Here is a 16,681-nt window from a genome sequence, read left to right on the forward strand (position 1 = left end):
CCGAACTGCACGACGAGTATTGTTGGCGGGCCGCCTCTGCGGGGCAGAAGAATTCGCGGCGCGCGCACGCCGGACGGACGGGAAGATCACCGCGCGCGGCCATGCCAAATCCGAATCTAATTTTAAAAGCGATGCGTATTGTGCGGCGCGCGGCGTGTACAGCAGAAGGTTGCCGACCGCCGGGCAATTAGGCCAGGTAGGCGCGTGCGGGTTACCGTTTTAAAATGTAAAAAATAAAACTGTACGACGGACGCGTATTATAATATACGCACGTGTGTGCTGCAGTAAGGTATATAAATATACTGCGACGAAAAAGTAAAAATCGAAAAAAAAAATCTATGTCATCCCGAGTATAACGTGTACAATCTTGACGCGGGACATATGACGTACTTGCGCGCACACACGCGCCACGCTACCCACACGGTCGCACCGTGTATTATTCATTACGATATATATATATATATTATATAGTGTTATAATATTATTATTGTTTTTCGACTGTCTCGTCCCTTTAGCCGAATTTATGTAATATCAGGTGTTGTAGATGACCACCGTTTTACAGCGGCACAATAACATATGGGTTTGGTATAATATCGTATAATATGCTCCCCCCCACGAAACATGCGGCAGGTAAAAGCGGTTACACGCTGCATGTAAATTCGAGGACCCATCGATATCGCCAACTATATACATAAATACGATTCTGCTAGTACGGGTAGTTTTGAAGCAACCTATATATCGATCGCGCCACAAACCAATTTTTACCTGTGCCCATTATCCTGGATATCTATAATATATAGTATAGATTATATACTATTCACTTTATTAAATACATTTTTAAAAACTTTTACTTGAAAAATAATATATTTTTCACATACCGATGCTAATGGAATGATAAAATCTTAAATTTCTATATTATGTACATTGCAAGCAACTAATAATGACGGAATATCAAACGTAAGTTAAAAGTTTTGCAAATAATTTCTCATGTCTTGGTTACATACAAAGTAAACAATCCTAGTACAAAGACTTTATATAAAATTTATATTTTTAACATTTGTATTTTTAATAGTCGAAAAATAATATATAATAATAATAATTTACAAAATAATAAATCAGGCGCCGATCATCTAGATATAAAAATCAAAACCCAATAGATAATCAGTATAATATTATAAAATATAAGTTAATTATTCATCTCGTAAGTTTGTAAATTTTCCATAAATTATTTTTTCAAAATCCAGTTGTAAGTAAAACCTACACTTAAAGAGTTAAACCAAAAAACTGTTTAGGTATATGATTCAACCGGACTGTGTCAATGCTAATTGCAAAACAATTGTTAAATTACGATTTGTAATTTTTGATCGGTTTTTTTTTTTTTTTCTATATTTGTTCATTGTAACGACCTCAAGGTCTTTGACAATGCTTATCACAAGTGGGTAGTAGGGAGATCATGTGATCTATTTATCTATGTATATATCACTATATGCATGATACTACCCCCCTTCTCCAAGAGGAGACATGTGCGGTCTTCACTCCCAGTGGAGTGGGACCTAGTTGGAAACCGGATGACGCAATCGGACGACAGCACGGGAAAATGGTGACTGCGTAGAATCACACACATTTTTTTTTGCACTTTGCTATGAATCGAACCGATGACTGTGTGAGTCGTAAGTCAACTGTGTGACCACTGCGCCACTCCGGCCCTAAATTTTTGATCGGTAAATTTATATTTTTCCTATACCTACTTTCTTTGGTTCGTTGATATTATAATTTATAATTGGTGGAATAGCCTGGAGATAGCCAGTGCTTTTTAACTATCTGTACTGATGGCTTCGATATACCTTTTCCCCTAACAAAAAAGGTCTGATGGAGTCGATGGAATTTCGTGAATTCCAACAGGAAAATACCTTACGTTTACTTTAAAAGTTTAAAATTATAACATTCTATACTGTACAAGTGTATAACATAATACGTTTTAACATCGTAACATAATAGGTATTAACAATATATAGATTTATCTTTATTCTCTATAAAATACGATGTAGGTATAAAATTGAATTAAAGACTTTTCCATGCAACACAAAAATAAACAAACTTTAATCTTAACATCTAACCTAAATTAGTGATTACAACAATACATTCAAGGACAATGTTGATTTTATGAAGTAATTTTTATGATTTTACAATCATCTTATTGGCATACGAGAGATAGCTTTGAGATCATAGACCGACGTCTATATGAGATTTCATTGTAAACACATTGCACACGAGGTAACCACTAACCAGTGGTACTAATTTTCTGTAAAGGTGTCAATAATTTTTACGAAATACCCACCACCTATTAAATATAAAAAATAGAAGTAATAATCATTTTTTTACATTAATACCGTTCACAATATAGGTTTCATTAATAACGAAATAACGAAATAATCCACCAGTCAATTTACCTGTCACCCAGCCACTCGCCACCCATTTTTATTAAGGGTGTCATGTAGGTACCGGTACCCCTTTGAGAACTACATTCAAGTTGTTAGTTATAATAAGTCTGATTAAATTGGGAAAGAAATTTGTTTTAGTATCGACATTTTGTCATGTACTAAGACTGTAGAAGGAGCATACTTTTGAACGTATAAGAAATAGTAAACTTTTAGTTTCGTGTATGAATTCACGTACAGTTGATTTTACCCATTAAGTCTCATGTGGGAACTTATACATTCACCCTAATAAAATAATCGGTAAAAGTGTTTATTTAAGTGACTGATCGTCACTTTCCTGTCTATACCCCATTCATCGAGGAAGTTGTTACTGTCCTCCCTCGCCTGAGATTTTCGTATTTATTGTATGCTATAATCTTCACTCAGTTATCCACGGCTCCATTCCCACTGACACATCAGTTTATTTCCGATGATGTTTTTTCGTTTACGTCCAATCTATTCGATCGAAACATGACCGCGTTAAATCCATTTAATTTTCATACGTATGAGTATAGGGCTGACGGTATTGTAAATAATTTTCGGTATTACGGTATTAAAATGTTTCGGTATACCGAAATACCGAAAACCGAAGTGATACGGTATATCGGTATGTATAGGTACGGTATACGGGTATTAATGATTATTGGTACGTTTGACGCAATAAGTAAATTTTAATATATCCTTATGCGAAAATAATACAGTGCACGAAAGACGTTAAATCTAATAGTAAAAATATGAATACATGTTTTTTATACGCATTCGCAATAATTAAATTCGATCTGTGCCTCTCTTACTTCATCGGTTTATGATGCCACCGATTGTTCATCGTCAATAATATTCCGATCGATGGTATTGTGTTTTATTGTGTGAATGTATATACACAGACAGTATTCACGACGTCTTTATCGAATCGATTCACGTGGCATGTTTTATGGCATATCATTATATATTATCGTATAGTTGTAGGTTAAGCCACTCAAATTCGAGCCGACGTTTCCATGCACCTCGTACACGACGTAAATACATAATACGAGTTGTACAATATAATATCATAATAGGTATTATTATTATGATATCTATATTCTAAACATATATATATATATATATATATATATATATAATATAGCCATAGGGTATATCGGAATGAAACGTTATATATTATTATTTTATATACTTACGATTTTCTGCGACTGTGTTGCCATTTAATTTCACCATGGGGTTTATTTTTGAGAGAGAGAGAGAGAGAGAGAGAACAACATCATAAAATAGAGATTTTTAGTACATAGAATATTAGATAGATATATATATATATATATATATATAGTTATACTGACAATGACGCATTTTCGCCCTCAGAAAATATGTGGATGTACAGATGTATCCAAACTCTACACACACACACACACACACACACACACACACACACACACACACACAAACATGAATTTTGTTTTTCCACAGATTTATGGCGTATAATAATATATATTTGTACGAATGCGCAAAGGGAATAACATTTTAAGTATTTATATTATGTGCATGGTGGTTATACGAGCTAAATGAAATCCAAGATTGGATTGCGCAATCGAATTCAATCAGTAGTAAAACGTTATTAAACGAATGGCTGATTGGAGACGGTGTTATTACTATTATTAGTTATTACACCATGATAATATGTGATAAAGCTGCAGTAATGTCAAGTGTGGCGTACGATTTTTCGCTGCGGGTATAGAAAATAATATTTGAATTGATATGATAATATATAGCGATGTAGCATCTTATCGTACAGTATAATATTATACTATTATAGGCTTCATTCGATATTTCGGTGGGAGACCTCGCGTAGTATTTTAATCGATCTGCCATTCAAACAACCGGAGCCAGCCCGACTTCAACTCTGATCCAGCAACAGACTGATTCGGTATTTGCGTCTCCGTATTACATTATGCATAATATAGATATTATACACTGTAGGCAGTCTTGTTTATTGCGTATATATGTACAATCGTACGTCGACAAGTTTTTAAATGCAGTTCGGTGCAAAATTGTCATAATATAAAATGTTGTCGTTAACAAAAAATAAATATATATATATCATAGCTAAGAATATTATTCGCCACGCCGCAGAATTTTTTTTCACGCTCGCCCGCCGCGATTTATCGATTTTCGGTCGAAACAACACACGCCGCCGCTGCAACCTCGCAACCTCTTGCATTTTTATTCCTTCCCCTCGGTGTATATTCATATATACGTATTGTATACATGTATCTAGGTATTATAGCGAAGTCGCATACGACGCAATAGTACAAAAACGTGCACGACAGCTGCTACCTATTATAGGTATTACGCGCCATAGGTATATCGTAATCCCTTATAAATCCAGTAAAACCTCGCATCGTATCGAAAAATATTAACATAGTCTTTGAAAATACAAATATTTTTTTTTTAAATAATTTGAAGTCATTACAATGAGTTTTCAAAAAAAAATGTATTATGCTAATTTTTATCATTTTATATTTTTTTAAGTTTTAATTTTTTGAACGACAATATTTGCATTTTTTAATTTCATTTTACAAAGCAGAATATGTTTCCGAGGATTATGATACGATTACATTAATCGAACTTTCAACCAGTAAGTTAATCAAGTAAAAGTATTAAAAGTTATATGATGAGCACTCTGGCCTGACCTTTGAAAATATTGGTTCATTATTTCACACATTAAATCAACTTTACCAACTCGTTGATAATTCGATTTTTATTCATAAAAATTCTCAGAAAATTAATATTCTGCTTCAGAGTATCAAATTAAAAAGAAACTGGTTAAGTCATTCTGCTGTATTGTAAGTTTTGAGTGTATACCTCGTCATTGAGTATGCCAATGTAAAAAATGTGTTAAATTTAAATTTAATGATAAATCATGGTATACGAAAAATGATTCTGAGAAAAGTGAAGGTTGATAAATGTGTCAGCTGATATTCCTGTTTTTTTTTTTTTGTATTTCTCGATTATTTTGAAAAGTACATTGTAAAGCTAAATAAGGCAATACATTCAGTATCCACTCCGCTCAGAACCTAAAATAAATATGTTGTCATTTTGAAAATAAAAACTTACAAATAATAACAATCAAAAAAATAGTAAAAATATAAACCTAAGTATATCTATTTTTTAAATTTGTTTTGTAATGTGACTTTAAATTGTAACTTTAATTTGTAAATAAAAATATTTTCAAAATATCAATACTTTTTGAGATAATATTACCTAAAGTTTTCTGTTAAAAGTAATGTCTTGTATATGATAGGTATGTATATTCGGAACTTGCAATAATGAACTGTCAACTGTGCCCCTCCCCCCTCCCACCCTTTTATATTACATTCATAGCAATACAATACGCGTAATAATCTCGTATTGTAAAAATAACCTCTCGTTAGCCGTTTCTCCAAAAGGTTTTTTTATGTACATGCCGGCGGTCAATATAATAATATAATTTATCAATTTATTATTACTCATTTTTGTGTTTGATCATGTTCAATAATGAGTATGCTTTTGACGAGTCGGACGTTTGATGTTTATCGAAATACATAATCTAATATGTATTACAATGTTATTGTTTATTATTATAATATTTCGTAATAATTTTTGTATCGTTTCGTCGAATCTTATACCGCACCGGTCGTTTTTTACATGTATTTAGGACTTAAGGAAATATGAAATGACATAAAAAATGATTATACACGACGTTACGAGTGTTTTAATTTGGTTTCTTTCAAAGAAGTTGATTCTCTTCGCGCACGGTGGGTGATCCTATATATATTATTATCCAAGAAATATGCGAAACGTAAAAAATATATTTTATTCACAATATTTTTGTCATTCCTTTGTATACATCTACGATCTACCCCTCGTTCGTTTTCTCCACATTTTACCGATGTCGTTTAAATCGCGATTTGATAGTTTAATCATGTTGAAAATAAGATATTATAATTATACTTTTTGGGATACATTATTGACTTTTGTACTATATACCTACCATGTAAGCCTTTAGACAGATTTCGCCTATTCGTCGTTATTTATTATACAATTTATACCGTATTGTCGTGCAGATGTTTACTTAAACAGTTAAACGTCAACGCGTTAACTTCGTGTCGACTATAATATTTATAACTATATATCAACACCTATTATTATACTCGTAATATTTTAATATTTTATACCGTTCCAGTTAGTGGCCGCGGTAGTTTAAAATAGTGTCTTACATAACTATTATTTATAGTCAAAGCGTATTATATATTAGGTATATTGTGTACATAATATTATTATACTATTTACGTGTCGTATATTATAATATAATAATAATAATATTGTTATATAGTGTGATCGATGATAAAAGAGTTTGCTTTTTTGGAAATGTCAGGCAATAGCCAATAAGGGAGTGTAATGTATAGGTATATGAATAACCAACGATGGCGCACAGAGTAATATATGGTTTTCGGTGTTTGCAGCGAACACACAAGGCCGGGGAATTTATGCCACCTCGTACAGACTATATAACACAAGGGCGTGATGTATTTAAAAATATTCGGCAGCAGCGTGTAGTATTAAATTATAAACGCGGTTGGTGGTTTTTTTATATATCGGCGGTATACCTACCTGTTATATTTTGCTAACCTGTTAAAAATCGATGAAATAATAATAATAGTGAAAATTAAATTTTTCGACACGGTGTTTAATAATAATATATAGTAATGGGATGCGCGTATCTATTGCAGCAGTATCTACAATGCTCGTATAGTCGTATATGTGTGTGTGTGTTTGTGTGTATAATATAATATGTATAGGTACAACCATAAAAGTTGACCAAGTTAATTATAGTATGGTGCGCACTAAATGGATCATTTGGTATTTTAAAAAAATGCACGTAACAAAATGTCGAAAACAAAAATACAGTATAAAGATGTATGTAGGTATGTTATTATTTCTAATTAAAAAATGAACTTTTTTTATTTCCAACAATAATGTCTAATTTATTGACACTATAAAGCAATATATTTAATGCAATTATCTGTACAATTTTATATACCTGGTATTTTCGTCGCTTTTTTGAAAAAAAAATATTTTATTTGAATTTTTTTCTATGCGTGAATTTCTTTGATTTATAATATTACGTACGGTTCGCTCAACTTTAATCTACATAATATCAGCTAAATACTCTGCATAACGTCACGGGAAATAGGCACCTAACACACATTTGTATTGTCAAAACATTTCCAATAAACAACGGGGAATAAATTATCGATACGCCTACGCTGCGTGAAAACTGTACATCGACTCCCCATGGACAACACACGAACCTCGATACTTGACCTCCATTGCTCTAGATATGTATATGTATTATATATAGATACCTATACACTTCTGTAGAGTAATTTTGCATAATTGCTTATGATTCATTGTCCATGCGTATACGACAGAACAGATTCGCGTGAAAATTCGATTTCAAGCACCAGAACAACACCACATCATGCCTTGTTAAGAGCTGAAATCCGTCAATAGGACCAAATTAATACCTCCCCCCGCCCATCACAATATATCGTCTCACGAGGAGTATAATATAAAATAAATACCTTATAATATTATATTTATTACACAGCATAGTACCTATTATTATAATATATTTTATAATAATAATAAGTAATAACTCTTGTCTTGTAGCTGCGTATGCGGCAGTATATAGGTAGACCGCGAATTATTGCAAACAAATGAAATGTTTTTGTCTTTGAAATTGGATATTTTCCAAAAAATATGTATTATTATATTATATTGTGCGTTTATAGTCTATTACCATATTATTTTGTATAACATCTTGAAAAGTCATAAAAACAATTTTAACGTGTTTTGTTTGTTTTTTTCCAGATCATAACGATCAAAGTGACGAAAATGTATAAGTAACATTAATTGCACATCAAAAGCATATAAATCAACCAGGTATTATAATACACCCGATAATAATATAAAAATATTATACAATAATTATTATAATTCATCATAAATATTATATTGATATAAAACGATAATCATTTACGATTTATAGTGTTGCAAACAATTCTAAAATATATATTTTTATATATTAAGTACAACGTATAAACTTATAATATTCAGAATGAGTCCAAACGCCACAGACTCGAGTACCATACTCAGGGAGGAGAGAAAAATGCCCAACGGTTGTGCAAATGGATGGTCGAGCATGTCGGATTCAGCTGAGGAGCAGTGTTGGAAAGGTCAAGCGTTTCTCAAAATCAACGAAATCGTCGGCATGGTCAAGTACTACAGTTTGCGGGCATACATAATATTTTGGCGTAAGTATATAATAAACAAAATATGGTAATATCGCACGTATATAGCTGACGTGCTCTATTATGTCGAAACCATCGTTTTGGCGGTTTGCATTCATCCGGGAAAACTCTGTTTAATATAGACGAGCTGTCGATGAACCCTAGGGTGAGGAGCAGTCCATTCAGTCCGCCGCCCGCCGACGAATTGGTCTTGTCAGCTGACGAAATATTCTCTACGAGGCGCCGACGTTTATTCTTCACAAGCATCCACTTGCTGGCTCTCGCCGGTCTTTACTTCTGCGTCACGGGCCAGGTGAAGCTGTACACCGTACTGTTCGGTGAGTCTCTAAGCTCCTATAATATTATGTAGGTACATCCACTTTTTAAGCATATATTGCACATCGTATACACAGCAAAGTTCAATGCAGGAGGTGTGGTTAGGCTGTCATTCGGTACAGTTCAGCGATGGGGGGGGAGAGCTTAAGATTCTAGTCATGCATTTTTTTCTCAATCTTTGAACTATATCATATTAGAAGTGCAAGGACAAAGTTCTTCAAAGAATCCATACAAATAAAAATAAAATTCTCGTGCACATGTTAAATAATAAATGAGATTGATAAAAATATAAATCAATTTGTAGTATAATATAATAATATTATATTATATAGTGACGTAAAAAAAAAACATTGTAATGTTTAAAATAAAACGTTTTATAAAAATATAATTATAGTCTTAATCTGCTGGTAAGTTATCAAAACGTATTTATTACGAAATCGAGTGTATCATTAAAAATGAACTAAGAAAAATTATGTTTAAGAATCAAGACAATAAAAGACCAGAGGACATCCTCTATCTAAACGAAATGATTAAATATAAAATTCTTTCGTAAATTATAAAGTTGGCAGTCAGTTATAGTATAATATCTAGAAGACTACTTACTTACAAGTAATTTTTAAACATGACAATTTTTTTTCACGATTTCTACTGAAAACTGACCAATTATTTGTATGCTATTCTTCGAATAACGATTGTTTATCGCAATATATAGTTAGAGGTAATAATTGCTTTTATCAAGAAAAGAAACAATTTGATCACAGCGAGTCAAATGGGTTATTGTCTTGAAAATATTATTTAACTAGATAATATTTAAAATCAAAAATATTATTTTCTTTCTGCTGTGCCATTATGTTGTTATGTTCTATAATAAATTTCAAACTCGTAAAATATGTAGAAAATTCCATTGAAAATGTGAGCCGTCAGGTAGGTACCGCTATATACATTATAATATTTAATAAAAAATCTAAAAATGTCAAAAATGCTATAAAAAGTAAATTCGCGGGGAAAGTGAAAATTAATAAATAAAAGTTTTATTTTTAAATTCTTTGATTTCGGAGAAATGGAATTACATAATTTATTTATTTAATTTTAATAAAAGCACATTCGGAGGGGGATATAAGGTACAATATAATTCAAATATTATACAACTACAAAATATATTGTGCTAAGGAACCTTATTTGATGAAATAAATAAAAAAAAACTCTGAATTACTAAATGCTATTGGTAGTCGATGTCGTACGATTGGACCGTTACTTATACAATAATTATGTCCGTATTGCAATTAAATTAATTTATGGCCGCAGTGATTCCCAGGATTTTTGGACACACGCCCCCTTTTAAAAGTCACCAGGAATTATGGCGCCTCCATAAATTTTACTGTAACAAATAAGTACTTACATAAATTATACGATTTTAGCCGTAAAAATAATAATAATTCATTATCATCCATACGTATATTATCTGTATATGTGCAATGTACTTATATTTGAGATGTTTTTACTGTATTAACGATATTACGACTATAATATATTACATAGCGAATGTATTTAACATTATTTTTTAGTACAAAATCAGGAAAAAACATTTAAAGCACAAACGATTCGCCCACTCATCTCGCGGTAAAACGCCCCCATACGGATCGCGTATTGTGTATTGCGTACCGGGCAACACTGCAGCGCAGCTATTTACACCCGATGTCGCATTCATCGCATCGTCTCTCTTTAGTCCCAATCCAATAATAATAACATAAATAATTCAATTTTGGGTGCAATAGTTACCGTTGAAAAGTAACGAAGTCACTTTACTCGTTACTATATAATTTGAGATCAAATTGTACCTACCTTCTTAATTTTTAATAATAAAAGAAACTTATTTACACTCACGTCACGGAAAACTCGAAACGCGTTATATTTTAGGAATGACTTATTAAAAATAAACAATAACAAATTATACATTTTCGATACTTGGAAAAAAGTAACGAACGAAATTACGTAACGTGTTGAAAAACAAAATAGCGTCGCTACAGTAACGCTTTATTTTAGTTACGTTACTACCCAATGCTATAATATAAATATAATATATTATCATATGTCATCAATTATAACAGTATGATAAAATATTGATATTTGTCTAAATTCACCGAAAATAAACGTCTCTACATCACTCGTACCTATATTATTATGGTCATATAATAACAGTCAATATAAATTGGGATATTAGTTACTATAAAGTCTTACCGGGACCTTTAATAATAAATTGTAGATCCGGTGTGTGCCTATGTCACTACAACCGGCGCTGTGTAGTTGCAGTGAACGTTTTTTTACCGTATAAATAATATTATTTTTTTTGAAATAACTAAGAAACCGTGATTCGTTTTCTATTGCAGCGCTCGCGGTCGGCATCATGTCGTCGATCGGCGTGACGGCTGGCTCGCACAGGCTGTGGTCGCACCACGCGTACAAGGCCAAGCTACCGCTGCGCATCATCCTGGCGCTGTTCCAGACGGTGGGTGTCCAGTACAGCATTTACAACTGGGTGCGCGACCACCGGCTGCACCACAAGTACACGGACACGGACGCGGACCCACACAACTCGAACCGCGGGTTCTTTTACTCGCACGTCGGCTGGGCGCTCATGTTGCCGCACCCGGCGTTCGAGTCCAAGGTGTCGTCGGTGGACATGACTGACATGGAGTCGGACTGGGTGGTCATGTGGCAGTACAAGCTGTACGCGCCGCTGGCCGCCGTTCTGTCGTATGTGTTGCCCACCGTCGTGCCGTGGTGGCTGTGGGGCGAGGACCTACTGGTCGCGCACCTGGTGGCCGCCCAGCTCCGGCAAGTGCTCACGCTGCACTCCACGTTCCTCATCAACAGCGCTGCGCACATGTGGGGACTCAAGCCGTACGACAAGTGAGTGTGACCGCGGATGACTTCCGCCGCGGTTATGATCCGATAGTAATAATATCAGTGGCGTAGACAGGATTTTTCTTCATGGTGGGGGGGGGAGGCTGATCAACTTTTACACTTTTACACATTCAATACGTACTAGCACAGATAGAAAGCTGTAAAGTGTTAATGCTTATAGTAAAGTTTTAAATAATTTAAATACAATTTAAGACTTTTTGAGCGACTATCATAGACCGTTAAAATATTTTTTTAATTATCTTAATATTTCGGGGGGGGGGGGGCTGCAGCCCCTTCAGCCCCCCCTGGCTACGCCACTGAATAATATGTATACTGTAGAGTATATTATATAGTACCAACAGTGACAGACGAAGTGATCTATATAATACGTATTTTAACGTTACGAGACACTCTTCGCGCTATTCCAGAAGACCCTTATGTTTTTGAGATACATATTTTCTTTTGAAAATACAAAATATAAAATACAATTTTAGGAAAAAAATTATAATATTTTTATAATAATTTTTTTAAGAAAAATTAATTTTAATACATAATAGTAGGTACTCCTAGAAATATTCTGCTTTTGAATAAAAAATGTAAAATTTGTGGAGATTTGTGGAGTACTACAACCATTTAGGACTACTATCCTATTAGTATGTGCATTTTAATAAATCGTAAATTTTAAAAGAATCATCTGCTTAATAATTTACAATAAAAAGTTTGCTTCTCAATTGATAAAAAAAATTTATTTCATCTCATGACGCTTCTTAAATGGTATATAAAAAACAGAATATTTGAACAAAATAGGGTCATTATGTATATTTTACAATTTCAAAAATTATAATTCGAATAAACCCAAATGTAATAAAAATAATGGGAGTGAGCTTGCTTGGCGAATCACTCTGTATATCGTCATCATCGTTATAATACGTAATAATCAGAGTTTTGAATTCAATGCACTAAAAAACCTTAAAAAATGCATTTAAAATCTCACTGGATGCAGATAAATGCATTATAAAACTAAAAAAATACACTAAAAGACTAGAATAATCTAAATATGTCAAAATGAAAGTCAAGATAGTAATGCTATATAGTAAGCTGAGCATTTTCCAACAAATGCACAACGTCCTAATAATACCTAATAATGACAGATTTTCTTAATGTTCCGATCCGATCGCAATATTAGTACTACCCTAATCGGCAACATTTTCTTATCCCGCTAGTCGAGTCGATTGACCGTTTACGAGTTACCTATTTATGATAATAATAATATATGTGATGGATCTAAAATATCGTCGTCATAAAAACAGAGCTACTATTTTGCAGATTTACTTCAATCGGATGAAATGTCTTATTCTATATAAAAGTCCCAATTTTCTATAATACGTGTATTGGATCCCGTACAACGGTGTACGGTTTAGAAAAAAAAGTCACTTAGTGCCTTTTTATAGAACGCGCTCGTCGACACACTACATCAACCACTATCCGTGTACACTCGTATTTTGTAAAGTGTGTTTTTCCCCTGTTTTTCTGTTTCTTCGAGCCAACTCAACCGCCGCCGCGTAAAAGTAACGATTTTCGGGGGCGGTATACCACTGGTCGTATATAACACAACAAAATCGTCGATCGCGGTCCGGTAACTATGACGCTCATCATTACGTCATACATCTATATACCAACTATTCTATAAACAGAGTATGATTTATAAAAGATTTGGAGAATTTTGAAAAATCATAATAATTAATATTTGAAAAATTGTTTCAAGAACCGTTCACCAACCACTGTAAACAAGTGATTCGGGTGTTTATTTGTTGAGTATAACACGTCTCTATAAATGTTTGATGTGTCCCCCCATCAGACACACCCAAACAACGCATGTTTGGTTGCGCTTAATGCCTTCTGTTGAGGTGCTATAGATCGCGATAAGAACTGTTAAGAACGAAAGCTTTTCTGCCCATCACAGCCCATAGGTATAGCATATCAATAGCCATTTACCGCGGTGCCCAAAAAAATCCTACCATCGAAACGATAGAAGCCAGTCCGTCTAGCTTCCTGACTTCCCGAGCTATGGTTTTTCAAAATTTTCACCATATTCTGTACATATATATAATAAGTCTATATTAGAGCAGCTAAAGCAGAAATTTCTAAAATTTCTATTACACCTATACGTATTGAACGTCTAACGAAAAGCCACTACGCCACTCGTCCTGTTTATATATTCAGTGGCAGTAGCACTTATAATATATATTATGTATATAATCCCCATGAAAATTCCAAAATCCAGCAGGATAAACTAGCTGGCTGTATATATATGGCTCGATATAATATTATCGAAGGCAGCGAACCGTCACAGTTTTTTTTTTTTGTTACTCATTCCCTTCGATTGCGATCGCTCCGAATATTAGGTTTATCGGGTGGGACTATAGAACTTATACTATGGGTGGGACGATTGCGGGGCTCATGACTTAAACACTCCTCCTCACCACTCATCACTCCCATTCAATACCACCATAGGTACCACCTCACGACTGTCGGTTCGCGGTAGGGAAACGAAAAACCGCTTACACTGCTTTACTATAATAGTACTTACGCATCGTATTTACAGTACGTTCAGTCCCGAGCAGGTGCTTATTATAACGGACGTAACACGTTTCCAACAAAACCATACCTTTTTTACTGTTACAAGTTTACAACAATACCCTTTTCCACCAAATTAGATACTGACCGAATCCGCGTTCAACCCCCTCCCATCAAAAAAAAAAAAAAAAATTCTGTACTACTAAAAGTTGCCAAACAGCAAGTTTATTTATCCATCCTAGAAAATACTGAATGACAGTATAATATTATATTATACGTTTTAATAATATCATTAAATATTAATATTATACTTATTATTGTTGTATTAAAAAAAACATTTTAAATTATTTCATTGAACTTTGTACAATATTCAAATTTATTTAAATGTATAACAATTCAATGGTCAATAGTATACCTATATATTACACTGTTAATTATTTTTCAATATTTTACAGTATTTCAAGTAAGCTTACTGTAAACAGCTTCTAATAGTATGGAAATATTGTTTTGATGGACACGATGGAAAATTTACACTATTGCTATACCGGTTGCACCACCCTGTAACCGTTTTAAAATACAGGTTCATCAACCGTTTGCAATGTTGAGGGGGGGGGGGTCGATGTTCGACTATACATCAAAATTGGTTCAGTCAGTTTAGGGGTTTTTATTGTATACACTACAATATATTCTACGATAACTGCAGATAAGTCATTGAAACATTATATTTAATATGAATCTAGTGATGCGGAGCGTCTACTGTGGTCCCGAGCCCGCAAAACATGGATCTTAAACCGTTTTAAAGCGCGGTACTGGCTTACAGTAAAAGTTAACCTATTTCGATACTATTAAAAGCTGTTATAAATGTTAGTACTATACAATTATAATACTATAAAATATTGAAAAAAAAGTTAGCAGCACAATATCGTTAATATATTGCCATTTTTCGCGTGCACCTCCAGCACATTTCCCGATGATATACCCACTTCTATATTATCTATTCTACGCTCGATTGACCAAAATACCACGAATTGACCGGTTCACAAGAGCTGTTGGTAGGACCAATCAAGTAAAACAGTTGATAACACTCGAAGTGTTTATTAATGTAAAACACGAACCTAATTTACATGATATGAAAAACTTAAATATGTCAGTTCATATGTTTTGCTCAATCTTTGACCTAAACTAAACTTTTAAAATATTATCCGATTTTGACAATATTTGTTATAATGTTATCAATAGGTATATTATATTTGATCGTTTCGGTCGGGGCACTGGGTGTACTAAGTACTTATAATATATGTATCACGTGAAAATAACGTCGCCGTGTTTTTAAAATTTTTGTTTGTTTCTTTGCCCGCCAGGAACATCAACCCCACCGAGAACATGTTCGTCTCGGTGGCCACGTGCGGTGACGGTTGGCACAACTATCACCACACGTTCCCCTGGGACTACAAGAACGCCGAGCTGCTCGACTACAAGCTGAACCTGTCCACGCTGTTCATCGACGCGTTCTCGCTGATCGGATGGGCGTACGACCTGAAGACCGTGCCCGCTGAACTGGTGAACAAGCGGGCCCTGCGCACCGGCGACGGTACGCGCAAGCAGCCGGCTACAGACTCGGCGACGGGCCACGGCGACGATTTAAAAACGGTGCCGGCAGCGTGCACTAACGTGTACGGCTGGTCAGACACCGATATGCCCGACGAGGACCGCCGAATGGCTCAAATATACAAGAAAAGCGATTAGTGCGGGTTGGGTGGTCGTCGTTCTGTGGTCGAGGGATGGATGGGGAGGGGTGGGTGGGAGGGTTGGAGTTTTACCAGTATTTTTCATTTTTCTTAATTTTTTTTCTTTTCCGTTCGTATCGTTGTATGTATCAACCTTTATTGTCGGGGGACGTGTGTTTTTTTTCTCTCTTTCTTTTAACCATTTTTCTAGAGATAAACTCGATTAGGTATTAAAGCGGTTGTATAATATTTACGACGATAAGCGCGTCCGTGAAAGTCTCGGAAACACTTTGAAACGAACGCTGCAGTCATTGCGAATAATCATCACTGTCGT

The 16,681-nt window shown here is 34.2% G+C and overlaps 1 protein-coding gene across 5 annotated transcripts in view; it reads left to right on the plus strand.

Moving 5' to 3' along the window:
- Positions 1–16,411, plus strand: part of LOC100168230 ((11Z)-hexadec-11-enoyl-CoA conjugase) — a 50,426-nt gene extending 34,015 nt beyond the window's left edge. For 2 of the 5 annotated variants that reach the window (XM_016802171.2, XM_016802173.2), the window contains exons 2-6: positions 8,385–8,456; positions 8,563–8,827; positions 8,947–9,141; positions 11,527–12,049; positions 15,982–16,411. In XM_016802171.2, coding sequence (XP_016657660.1) covers positions 8,632–8,827; positions 8,947–9,141; positions 11,527–12,049; positions 15,982–16,366 — 1,299 coding nt within the window. In that variant the 5' untranslated portion in view covers positions 8,385–8,456; positions 8,563–8,631 and the 3' untranslated portion in view covers positions 16,367–16,411. Of the gene's footprint in view, positions 1–4,328; positions 4,396–8,384; positions 8,457–8,562; positions 8,828–8,946; positions 9,142–11,526; positions 12,050–15,981 lie in introns of those variants that run through there. The other 3 variants (XM_001943691.5, XM_008182027.3, XM_008182028.3) reach the window with 2 other exon arrangements.
- The last annotated feature ends 270 nt before the right edge of the window (positions 16,412–16,681 follow it).

This window comes from Acyrthosiphon pisum, chromosome A1, assembly GCF_005508785.2.
Source record: "Acyrthosiphon pisum isolate AL4f chromosome A1, pea_aphid_22Mar2018_4r6ur, whole genome shotgun sequence".
Taxonomy (NCBI): Eukaryota; Metazoa; Arthropoda; class Insecta; order Hemiptera; family Aphididae; genus Acyrthosiphon; species Acyrthosiphon pisum.